This window comes from Oryzias melastigma, linkage group LG13 (genome assembly GCF_002922805.2).
Source record: "Oryzias melastigma strain HK-1 linkage group LG13, ASM292280v2, whole genome shotgun sequence".
Taxonomy (NCBI): Eukaryota; Metazoa; Chordata; class Actinopteri; order Beloniformes; family Adrianichthyidae; genus Oryzias; species Oryzias melastigma.
This window is the reverse complement of record NC_050524.1, coordinates 28,136,364-28,149,764: the sequence shown is the minus strand read 5'-3', so window position 1 is coordinate 28,149,764 and position 13,401 is coordinate 28,136,364. Positions and strand designations below refer to the sequence as shown.

The 13,401-nt window shown below is 39.1% G+C and overlaps 1 protein-coding gene across 1 annotated transcript in view; it reads left to right on the top strand.

Moving 5' to 3' along the window:
* lekr1 (leucine, glutamate and lysine rich 1) overlaps positions 1-13,401 on the top strand; it is a 103,398-nt gene that overhangs the window by 15,377 nt on the left and 74,620 nt on the right. Inside the window, exon 3 of the mRNA XM_024278055.2 lies at positions 8,611-9,074. Within this exon, the coding sequence (XP_024133823.1) occupies positions 8,611-9,074 (464 nt within the window). The remainder of the gene's footprint in view (positions 1-8,610; positions 9,075-13,401) is intronic.

The following is a 13,401-nucleotide window of genomic DNA, read 5'->3' as shown; positions in this document are numbered from 1 at the left end:
GTAATAAAAAAATAAAAAAAAAAACACTGAAAAGCTTTAAAAATACGTTAATAATACTCTGCTACTAAAAACATACATATAACTGTATTAAAACCCTTGCGCTCTCTTGTTTACATTAAAAGTGGGGTCATCTGGACCCCACTTTTTTTTTACTTTTTATTTTAATGATTGTTGATCTTTACTGTTGTCCAATGACAGACATGAAGTCTTGTCCACCTTGTCCACCTTAGTCATGGAAGGGCTAACACCTCAATGTAAGGGTGGGGCCATCTGGACCCCATAAAAGAGCACAAGGGTTAATAAATGATAAACTATTTTAAAATATAAAGAGTTTTGCACATTTGCTGTATATTCCGGGGTATAAGTCGCACTGGAGTTCTAGTCGCAAGAGCGAACTAATGCATAATATAGAAGAAAAAGACATAATATACTGTAAGTCTCTCTGGAGTACAAATCTGCCAAGCCTTGGGTAATGCTGTGTTCACAGCCGAACACATAAACTCTCTAATATTATAATTTATTTTTTTGAAACTTGACTAACTTTTGAAACTTTGATTCTTTTGTCAGAAAATGTGTTCATAACCTACACTGTCTCAAACAGGCAGACAGATGGTTCCATGTGCAGCAGGTTTAGTAGTTCAGGCAGGAATGAAGCACAGCTAAAGTCCACAAAGCTAAATCAGGGTCAGACAGGCAGAAGTCAATCACAAGCATGGGATCATCAAAGGAGAGACTAGAGATGTCAGGGTCCAGGCTAGGGTCAGGGCAGGCAGCAGACAATCAGAAAATAAGCTGGGTCAGAAACAGTAGATAAGGTCCAGGCAGAAATGCTCGGTGATGCAGGCAGGGTGGTACAAACAATACTTCACACTGAGTGATGCCCCGTTTTTACTCGATATAAAATATCCAATAAAAAGTATTTCTCATAAAAAATAGACTAAAATATGACAACTCATGATATATTAGAGTAGTTTTCTTTTATTTCAAACTGTGCTATATGCAACAAAGTGGGGAAAAACGCATAGGAAGATCCTAAGAACATGCTTGAAAATGATGGAAAAAGTAGGAATTTGAGAAGAAAAAAATCCTAAAAAAATAAATAATGATACTGCACACTTGGCCTTTGGTCCACTCATTCCTGGGACATGTGAGACTTTACCCAGGGACCCACGACGCTCAAAATATGCAACAACTTTAAAATAATCTAAATACTTTTGCTCAGGTGAAAATTTACCCGGCGATAGTGCTCCAGGGTTAAGTGTGGGGGATTGGCTAATGAAACATCCAGGAACTGTGGGCTGGGGTTGCTGGGAGATGTAGAAAGAAGAAGCTCCTCCTGAGTATAAGTTGCAACCCTAGCCAAACTACAAAAAACTATCCTTGTTCTTTTTCAGTCATATTTCTGATTAAACGTTGTTTATAAATGTCCATATATGAAAGCTTTTACTTTACATTCCAGGGTTTTGGCCTGAAGTCTTGCCTGTTCTGCATATGTAAATGGCTGCTTGTTGAGTCAGGTTTGTGTGTTGTGGAGTGTGCGTGGCTCATGATGATAGACTGCTCTGTGTTTGAGAGTGGTGGGGGTGTTTTCATGTTTGTGTGCGTGTTTGCGCATATGTGTGGAAGGTCTGCGTTCGTGACAGTGACCCACTTCTGGGGTTTTTGATGAGCCATATGGATCACGGCAGCTGGAGCTGAGGAGGCAGAGGTGGATGAAGGAAAAGACAGGAGGATTTAGAGGACAGCGAGGGGGGAGGGGGGCATTTTTGGAGGGGGAGGAAGGGGAAAGGGGGAAAAACGACTGGAAAGAAATTTTATACATAAAAAAAATAATGTCAGGGAACTGAATGAAAGATTGAGGATGGGTTTTTCAGCTATAAAAAATGTTCAAGTATATAAAAAAATCACTTGTTTTGCTTTCAAGTAGATGTTAAATGAAGGCAATTTTGGAGCCAAAGTGGTTTGATGCATATTTGCATCAATAAGTGTCAAGAGGTTAAACACAGAACTCAAAGTGTAAAAAATGAACACCCACAATGCAAAAAAATCTGCATTTGAGATGCAGATTTAGATTATTCCTCGCAGTACAGACAGTTTTCAACTATTTTTAGTGTGTTAACTCTCTTATTGAGTATCCATTGTTGCATGCTCTATGTCTGAAGACCTGGATGTCCTCAGGAAAGCGCTGAGTAAATCAGTGCTTGAACATTTGGGGGCATTTAGTGCTGAGTTTTGTTCTGCTTAATTTTTAATCTACTACTGGCTTGGAGAGCCTGAAGCTGCCTCGACACCAGCGAGGAACATGGAAGAGGTACTTTAGAGGTCAGCTCTACAGAAGGGACAAACTGCAACTCGCAGATGTGTGCATTCTTAACAATGGGAAGGAAACACTTTGATGTGTTAGCAGATCTGAAATCATAAAATCCTCCTAACGTCCAATTTTTTATATCCAATAAAAACTACAATTTCCAGAGCCCCGCCCCTTTACATTTAATATCATTGAAGAGCCCCAAAAATCCTCAACATAAGCTAACTCAGTAATATCCCGAGGTAACTGAATAAATGTGTCCACTTGCAACAGGGGCTTTTGTTATTTTTTACGGTCTCTCAGGCGCCCCCTATAGGATTGTCTGTATTAGTTGTGCAGCAACAAAACTTTATTAGTTGTGACACAGACACGCCTAAGGTAGGTTGCATTTTGCAGCACTCCGTATTATTACCTATTTTCATTTGTAATCAATGTCTCGTGAGATATTTTGTTGTTTGTAATTTAAGAGTTTCTTGGTTAGCTCACTGTGTTTTAAGTTAGCTAATCCATGTATGCTCAACAGATTTTTTTACTTCTTGGAGCGTGCTGCGGGAGCCTTCCGTGTCTGACCATCACCAATCAAACACAGAATTACAGACAAGCTGGCTGTTCTGTAGTCCAAAAACAAACATCGCAGAGAATCATCCTGAACCAGCCTGTACTGAAGCTGAGCTGGTTACACGTTCTCACTCCCAACCCATCATATATGGACGTGTGGTTCGGGCCCCCTCCGTGTCACTGTTTGATGTTTTCTGTGTCCCCAACTTGTCGTTTTTTGACGTGACATCATTGGTCCTCTACCCTCGGGAGTCGGGACGCAACATCGGATGTGAAACCTGTGCCGGGTTGGGGTACTGATACCGGTCCATCCCACATCCTGGTACTCTGTTAGGGTACCTGTCTGTATCCCCCAAGGGGTTGGGGAACCCGAATTTGCATCTGTGGCCCCGAACCAGTTCTGGTTCGCGGCCCGGAGGTTAGGAACCCCTGATTTAATGACAAGTATCAATGTAAACCTGTCTTTTGTAGACAACATTTTTCAACCCGAATATCTATCAACAAGTGCATATTCAACACATTCTCCCTCCCAACTTGTCCTATGTGAGGTCATGTGTCACTTATAGACATTTTGGGTGTGACCAAGTCATTTTTTTTTTTTGATGTGCTGGCTGTTCCCACTAAATCAGGGATCCCCAACCTGCGGGCCGCGAACCAATACCAGCCAGAGGGCTTGGCACCGGGCCACAGATGCTAATCAGGGTTCCCCAACCCCTTGGGACGCGAACCAGTACCCTTACCTAGAGGATGCAGACTCGACCAGTATCAGTACCCCAACCCGGTACCAGGATGCAGACTCGACCAGTATCAGTACCCCAACCCGGTACCAGGATGCAGACTCGACCAGTATCAGTACCATAACCCAGTACCAGGATGCAGACTCGACCAGTATTAGTGCCCTAACCCGGTACCAGGATGCAGACTCGACCAGTATCAGTACCCTAACCCGGTACCAGGATGCAGACTCGACCAGTATCAGTACCCTAAACCTGTACCAGGATGCAGACTCGACCAGTATTAGTGCCCTAACCCTGTACCAGGATGCAGACTCGTTCAGTATCAGTACCGTAACCCAGTACCACGATGCAGACTCGACCAGTATCAGTACCCTAACCTGGTACCGGTTTAGCGTCTGGTACCGCATAGAGAGGGTTAATGACCCACGATTTCATGGGAACAACCAGCACGCCAAAAAAAGTGAGAAGTTGGGGACAACCAAAATTTCAAAAAGTGACACATAGGTGGACCGAACCACGCGTCCATATATGACAAGTTGGGAGTGAGAATGCGTTGAATATTCACTGGTTGTTTAAAAATGCCATCTACAGAAGACAGATTGACATTCCTAGTGTTCAGTAGGATAAGTAGGTGAGATCCAGAGGATAGATGTTAGACAAAAAGACATTAGAGTGTCATCCCCTGTTTATTTAGATCAACTTCTTAAAAATGTAAAACCAGTTCTTTGACCTAGTCTTTTAGAAGCATGATTCCATGTGTGCCAGCTAGACCAGAGTTTAGCTTTGTGGTTTGAGTGTTAAGTAAATGCTGAGCTCAGTCTGAGGATCATACCATCCACAGGTGGCGAGGGAATGCTCCCCATGATCTGTGCACACAAGTGTGTTTCAGTCCTCATCAGTCTTGTTGGATCCTTCATTTTGTGTCTCCATTTTGCCCATACATGCTGTTTTTCCCAAACGCACATAAAAATGTTCATAAACAAGCGTTTTTATACAAACCACAGCCAGTGAGTACTTGCTGCATATTTGCTTGAAAGAACCATTAGAAAGTCTGCATAGTAAACACCTAAAACCCTGGAGGCCCAGTCCTACATTTTCCTCACTCGTTCATGCCGTCACCCCCACTAATGCTCTCCGTTACGCACGTGTGTGCACAAACTCATGCACATCCAGAAAAGGATTTTTCATTTTCTGCAAACCTTTGCTTTCTCTATCTGTCATCTTGTCATTTCACTATTTCTGGACAACCCCAAGAATATGACACGTATAGTTATTTAAAAAGTTATGTTTTTTTTCTGAAATGGCAAAAAAAATAAATAAATAAATAAAAATCAAGATAGCTAAAAGAAAAAGTTTTCTTTGGGAATTCTCTTTTAGATTTTATTTAGGCCAAATCCAAATTTGTCCTTACCCTCCCCCTCCAACTGAAGAGGCATTTGAAGGGAAAGGGTGTCAGAAATAGTTTTTTTAGGGGTTTGGCGGAGGGAATTGGCGTTCTGTAGCCTCAGACGGTAAGGTGATCCGCACTCTGCTGTGGAGGAGAAGCACAATTCTTTTGTGGTCTGAAGCACAAATGTTCATATTTGAATGTAAGGGATGACTTTTTGTTTTAACATGACCTTTTTAAAGTTATAAAACCAAAGTAATGTATTTCTGAGCGTTAGCAGCTCCGAGCTGGCGGCTATTGATGACATCATCGAGTGGGAGTGATGTCCAAAGGGCACTTTGTGTGGAGGGTTAAATGTAGGGGTAGGGAGAAGCTGTAGGGGAAGATTTCAGATTTGGCCTTGAAGTGGAAATTAGTTGCTGTTGAACAAAAATGAACAATTTTTCTTTTAGAATACATTTTTAATTCATTACAAAACCTTCTATGCAAATGGAAGTATAGTTTGAAATGTTCTTCCTCTGAACCAAGATTTTTTCCATCATTATTTCCAGTAAATTCTGCAATAAACAAAAAATCTTGATTTGTCAAAAATACATGAACACAACAAATACAGTAAAAAAAGAACTTTCCTTTATTTAACCAGATGGAGCCCACTGAGATCAAGATCTCTTCATCAAGGGTGACCTGGTCAAGAATTCAGCAGCACACATTATAAAAATACGGTTACAGTGTAAAACAAATATAAAAATAAAAGGAAGACTTAAGCATATATACAATATAAAATTTAAAGACCCATTACCATAAAAAATATCATATTTTTGGTGTCCATATCACCAAAATTATGTATAAAAAACATATATAAAGAGAATGAAGATTAAAACGGCATTTCTGAGTATTTCTTTATTCAAATGATGACTCAGAAACTGAAAAGCAACAACATTTGGACAAAGTTGGAAGCAGTGGTGTAGAGGCTTCAATGGCAAGTCACGAGCTTTATTTTGACACTTCCACTTTCAGACAAAGACATCCATGTATGGCTACGTTTTCCTCATTCAAGCTGACGTCTGGGGCCTGGATAGCTCCCTTTTTTTTTTTTTTGTTGGACCGGTTGTACAGTGGCTGACACGGCTCAAATGAATACAAAAGCCACAACACAACAGCAAAAGTCGAAGCACGATGACAAAAGCCAACAACGCGACAACAAAAGCTGAAGCAGAACGACAAAAGACACAGCAAATTGACAAAAGTGGAATCATGACAACAAAAGCCACAACAAGATGACAAATCCACAACACAACAGAAAGGATTAACAACGGAAATGAGTAACTGCCTTTTTTAAGTTATATATTTTCGTTTTGTTGCGGCTTTTGTTGTTATGCTTCTGCTGTTCTTGTTGTGTTGTGGTTTGAACCACTGTGCTTCTGCTTTTGTTGTTGTGTTGTGGCTTACCTTGTTGTGCTTCTGCTTTTGTTGTCATGTGGCTTACATTGTTGTGATTCGGCTTTTGTTGTCACATTGCCGTCTTTTGTTGTTGTGTTTCGGTTTTTGTTGTCGTGTTGTGGCTTTTAGATTTATGTGAGCCGTGTCGCCACCATTTGGTTGGGGTTGTGAGGGGCTGTAAGCTAGCTGGAGAGACTGAAAACACAGGGATGATGGGAAGTGGGGCAGACTTGCTCTGCTAACGGTCTCACCCACAACTCGGAGGTGAATTTCTAATGAACTCCTGCCGCTCTGCAGAAACTTTTTTTTCTCATTTTGGCAGAAAACGGTATGCTCATGAATGAAAGAAAACTGTCAACACTTTTACAATAAGTAAAAAGGTAATCTGAGTCGGACTTTTATCTGACAACATATTTTTTAAGAAAGGGACAGTTAAGTAACCTCATTACTTTGAAAATCCCAAACCAAATCCATCCTTAATCCATCATACTCGATCAGACGGACCTGAACCAAAGAATTTTAATAAAATCAATCAAAACTTCAGGTTCACCTCCTCAACTTCAAGCTTTGACAATATTTTCCTTTGAGTTTGTCCGGTCTGTCCTCCAGTCAGACAAAGCTGTTAGAAACAGACTCCTGCAGTGTTGAAGACACGAGGCAGATGGGAATCTTACCATCACCGACGTGGACAGACACGATGCTCACACGGTGCGAGGAGGCCTCTGATAGGACATGAAATGTGTCCAGGAGGAGACAGAGAGAGGCCTGTCTGCAGTCACCTGTCACTCATTCGTCACAGTAAAGGCACCACCAAAAGGCTCTTTGTGCTGCGAATGTTCACACTGTAGTGCATTCTGTGTCTAAATGAATAGCGTTAAACCATTGCAGCTTTAAGTTATAAGTCTATTTCCCTTTTGTTTACATCATGCTGCATATTTGGAGAGTTCTGACACAGAAACTACCTGTTAAAATGTTGTGTCCCTGTGCCACACATCAGTACATGTTTATTCCTTTTTAAGCGTTGAAGAAATAAAAGCTGCTTGTGAAGGATAGAATGACACAAAAGGAGAAAGCAATTCCTGTGGAAGAGAAACGCAACGCTGTAAGACAATGTGTAATGGAAGGATTAGAGGATTTGTGCTTTGAACTCCTGCAAAATGATGATCCTGAAAAACAGCTAAAATAGAATTCTTATGAATAGAGATTGTTTCTACACTGGAGGAACTGTCTTCAGGGAACTTCATGCTATTTTGGATCATGTGGAGGCTGTCATTTTTTAAATTAAATTCAATTAAAAGCTTTTTATCCATCCATTTGTGACAATCTTTCTTTTGAACTTTTGTAACTTGTTTCACCATTTATGTACAAAAAAAACTTTTTTTTTTTACTCAACCCACAATCATTCAAATTTTATTTGTTGAGTGCTTTTCATGCACATTTGTACAGCCCAAGGAAAACATGATAGAGCAAAAAACTTGAGTAAAAAGCACACGACAATGAATTAACCACATCTTCAGGACATTTAAAAATCAAGAAACCAATAAGTCATATATAAAACAATGATTAACGATATCATTAAAATTAAAAAATATTAAAACACAATAAAAAGTCAAAGCAGTAACATGTGAGTTACTTAAAAGCTAAACAGTTAAAATTGAGTGGTCTGAGGATCTTAGAGCTTTTGGTGGTATGTTTAGACTGAGGAGATGTAATAAATATAAAGGACTGGAACCATTAAGACATTTAAAAACTCAAACAAAAAAAAACTTTTAAAATCAATCCAGAAACTGACAGCATCCAGTGCAGTGACTTGAGGACAGGAGTAATATGAGACTTTATTCTGGTATTAGTTAATGGTATCCTAGGCATGTTTACATTAAAAGTGGGGTCATCTAAATGTCAAATTAGTATAAAAAAAGAAAAAAGAAAACTTAGGTTATCCAAAACAGCTAGCATGTAGCTGAAATATTAGCCAAACTTCAAAGCATATTTCCCCTTCAACATAATAGTTACAGGGGTGTATTCATTTAATAATTATATACTCAGATTTTCAGTTAGATATCAAATTTCTGTTGAAATGAACAACTTTTGAGCTTGAAATTTAGATTTTAACAAAGAACTTTGGATGGTCTGACTAATAATATTTAGTGAATTTCAACATGTTTGCATTTCTCCCTCAGATGGAACACAGCGAGACAGTGTGTCGCTACTGCGGCGTGAGCTATCTCATTTTCCACGAGTTCCATCAGCTCCACAAACAGCTGGCACAGTTACAGGCCGAGCTGGAGCAACTCCGAGAGGTCGGCCAGAAGGAGAAGGAGCGTCGGGAGGCGCTGGAGGTGGACAGGGAGGAATGGGAGAGAGCGCTGCACCTGCAAATGAAGGGAGAAGCTGAAAACGAGGAGAGGAACAGAAGAGAAACCCTAGAAGAGATGAACCGAGACATGGAGAAAGCTCTCAGAGAGGAGTTTGAGAAGGACAGGGAGACGAGGAGGAGACACTTCGAAGAGGAGTGTCAGAAAACATATGAGGAGAAGCTGGAAAAGAGAACTGAGGAGATGGAGAAACTCTGGAGTGGTGTCCTTCTAAGGTCCCGTAAGGATTTAGAGGAGCAGAGAACAATTCTTCACCAGCTGGAGGACAGGTGAGCCTTACATGTTAGTGCTCTTTAACACCCACTCCAATGAAAATCCTGCTTTTAGTGGGGATGTCCTGATCAGGTTTTTTTGGCCCAATCCGATTCAGAGTCATTGAATTTGGTGGATTTGCCGATACCGAGTCCTGATCCGATACTTTTGTAAAACATACATTAAATAAACAGATGTGTGTTGTCCCTTATTTATATTTCATTAACCTTCTTTTAGCATTAAATACTTAAATAGAAAATTTCTGTGAAGTAGATTTTAATGAACAATAAAAAGTAGAGCAAAAATAAACTAGGAAAAAAAACTATTTTCTTGTTATACAAGTCAGATGAGAAAGTTTAGCTTTAATATCATTTATATATATTCCTGTGCTCATTTAAAATTCTTAAAAATAAATGATGACTTTGTTTTAGCCTGAATTTGATGAGTGTTCACGACTAGCTCATATCATTAAAACCATTTATTAGATTTTTGTTTGTTTTTAGTTTTTAAAGATTATGTAATTCTTTTTTTAAACTCTTGAGACATCACATTTTCGGTTTTATGAACACAGCAGTTAATTTTTTTAAACTTTTGTCAGACAAATCAAACAGGCATATCAAAGAACAGCTCGGGTCCTAAGGAGTTAAATCACGGAGCTAGCATTTAGCAGTTAGCAGCTGCTGCAGCCGTCTGTCTGTCGGCAGGACAAAGAGTTTAACATTAAACACAAACCTGAATTTCCTGTTGAAATACCTTTATATGTTGGTTTTTATGTTAAGACAAACCAATAGAGACACGTGTTGCCAGTTTAAAATGTTTTTAAAAGAGTCAATCTGTGAACATCTGGCTAGCTTGACCTGAATTGTTTATGTTCCTGTTTAAACTGCTGCTGTTTTCTGCTGTGTTTTACAGCAACAACATTTTGTGATCTGTTCATGACATGCAGACTTCGAGTAGAGTATTTATCCGGAATGGTAAGCTTGAAATATAAAGCGCTAATAATAAGAAGAATAAAATATCCGATCACTATCGGTGGAAAATTTCAATCGAGTCATCAACCATGTGATCGGATCAGGACATCCCTAGTTTTTAGCATGTTTTTGTGTCATTTCTGTAACAATAAAACAGAAATCTGAAGAAAATTACACATTTCTCAATGTGTCTTGATTCAAATAATTTTGAATCAGAAGTAGATGAAAAATGCTGTTTGAACAATGTTTTTGATGAAGATTAACTGTCGCTCTGCAGAAACCATGTCCTAGAAAACAACTGATTTTTTATTTTTATTTTGGTTTTTTAGAAGTACATTAATAGCAGAACTTTTCAAATACATATCTAGTTATTAGAGGCTTTTTGACGTTCGAAGCAGCAATTAAACATTGGTTGAGAGGAGCAAGGTCAGTCAAGGAGCAACGATGACTCAAGTACTTGCTGCAGAACAATCTAATATATCAGCAAAGTGTCTATATAACAAAGTCCATCAGTGAATGAAGAACAATACACATGTTTTCATACTGCAGGGATCAGTCTAGGTAAACGTAACATTTTACACTCAGTGTGATGTTCTGATAAATACTTTGCTTTGTAAACGTGAGTTTTTACTATACTCATGATCACACCTACCCGTTCACACCAGCTGGTGTGTGTTGAGGATTTCTTTTGTTTCTGTAGGTTCAGTTTTATAGTGTCAATAAACAAAACGGTTTTCCAGGGCAGCTGGACTCAGAAGTATGTTTGGCTTCTTCCGTAATAACTGCTGACTCTGGTTAAGTGCTGACTGTTTCTGAGGTGTGACAAAAACGTTAGAGATATTACGTGAGCAGATGCAAATGTCAGCGGTCCTTTGTTTATCAGAACGGTGGGCTGTCCTGTTGGTGTGGCTCAGAGGTGGGAGCACTTGTTAGTGGTTTGTTGTATCGAGGTGGAAGGTGTGACTGGAGCGTTGGTCTCCTGGGTGAAGACGTCAAAACCACATTGTACATGTAAAACAGCCAATGACTCAGCCCCCACCTCTGCTGAGGGAGGGTTCAGGTGCTTCCTGGACTCCTCTTTTAAACCAGATATCCTCTCTGTCCATCATCCTTCAGGTGAACAGCTGAGTCCTGCACAAATGTTGCGGCTCTTTTGAGTTGTGAAGGAGTTTTTGGTTAGCCTCCTGACTGGACCACATCTGCTTCTCCCATGACGTTTTGTCTTTGGGGTGGACCAGTTTCAATTTCTCATGTGGAAGATCCTTCTGGTAGCCTGAATCCCATCAGCCGTTAGAATGAAGGAGGGCAAACAAACATCTCCTAGATCAGGGGTCGGCAACCTTTAACAATAAAAGAGCCGTTTGGGCTTGTTTTCTACTGGTCAAAACCTAGAAGGAGCCACATTGACTTAATTTAAGCTTTGAGAAATTTGGATTTGTGTTCATAACCTTCTTTATGTTTTCTGTTTTGTTTTTTTAATAAATGTGAATTATGTGAAGTATTTTTGAGACAAGGAAAACCAAAAATATAATAAGAAACTAAGACTTTTAAAAATATGATTCTTTTTAAACTTTTTTTTACCATTAGTAGAGGCCAAATTAGCAAAAAAAAACAAAAAAAAACTAACTCGTTGCTTAATTACTAGCTGAACTCCTGAGTAAATTAAATCAGCCAAAAATGTTAGCATGTTGTTAAAATAGAAGCTAAACTTTAAATAAACCTAAGCTGCCCCCCCATAACAAAATTAGCCAAAAATGTTAGCAAATTGCTAAAATATTAGCTAATTTCCAAATTAGCAAAAACTAAATAAATAAATAAAATAACCTCAGAGGCCAAACTAGCAAAAAAGGCTAGCTTGTTGCTTAATTACTACCTGAACTCCAAAATAGCCTAAAATTCCTCATTAAACTAAATTAGTCAAAAATGCTACCATGTTGCTTAAATAAAAGCTAAATTATCCCAAAAAAACTTCTGTAGGTAACAAATTAGCTGAAAACATCAGGATTTTGCTAAAATATTAGCTAAACTCTAAATTAGCATAAAATTCCTCAGTAAACTAAAGTAGTCAAAACTGTTAGCCTGTTGCTAAAATAGAAGCTAAACTCTAAATGAGCCTAAAAGCCTGAGTAGACAACAACCTAGCAAAAAACATTAGCATGTTACTAAAATAGAAGCTAAACTCTTAATTTTTTGGAAAATTACAATTATTTTATTTTTCTTCAGCCAGAGAGCCACCATGGAGAGATAAAAGAGCCACATGTGGCTCTGGAGACGCAGGTTGCAGACCCCTGGCCTAGATTCACCTTTAACCTTTTAACATTTTGGTGCTGGGGACACCAAAATGACACATGCTCCTTGACATACCGTGACTCTTCATCCAACATGATGATTGTGAATCAACAAGTTCTGACACAGAGTAAAACAGCTTTTCGTGTCGACTTTGCACCGATATACTGTACCTACTAACGTAAAGTGTATAACGGTACAGTGTATAACAGTACAGCCGCTTCTCTCTGTGACAGAACCAGCTGATTTAAATTGACACTTCACAACTATATAGTGTTGAATATCAGTACAAGGCTGCTTTTCTCAGGTTTAGAATCTGCTGGAATTATGTTAATTCCATAAAAGGTCAAAGAGTTACGGTAGATGAAAGAATATAAACACTGGAGCTAAAGTTCTAGTGTTAAACTGGTTGACTGAGAATCTTCACAACAAAAACAAAGAACAATGTCCTGAAAAGAAGCAGCCATCAACGGCTGAGTTCAGGACCCTACAAAAAAAAAAGAAAGTAACTGTTTACGCATCATTAATCATGACCGTGCATAAAGGGTCAATGTCAATCTAAGGACTCGGTTGTTGAAATGCAAAACACAGACGTTACTCCAGAGGGTTTGTCACGCTGAATGACACTGCATCCACACCTGCAGCAACGCACAACAGTTCCTAGTGAGCACAACAAACACAACATATGTTAGTAACAGAATAACAAGACTCCTCTTTGCTTTCAGCTTTTTCCATCAGCTTTCTAAAAAAATTGTAACCTCATGAGGAAACCAGTTTCTTTTTTTAAGCTTCAGCTCAATATTGGAAAACTTTTGCAATTATAAAAACAACAAAAACTGTTGGGGAAAAAATTGTTGCTGCACAAAACTGTTAACAACACGTAGATTACAGTTCCATTTTTTACATGTAAAAATTAGAGGAGCCTACATGAACTGACAAGTTATACTACTGCTGCTTATGTTGCCATAAAGGATGTAAAACATCAACCCCATTGAATTGCATCGGCCATAAACTGCTAAGTAATGGTCTAGCTCTATCTACAAGATTACTCGCCTGATGGATGTAGGTAAAGCCAAGAACCTGAAGC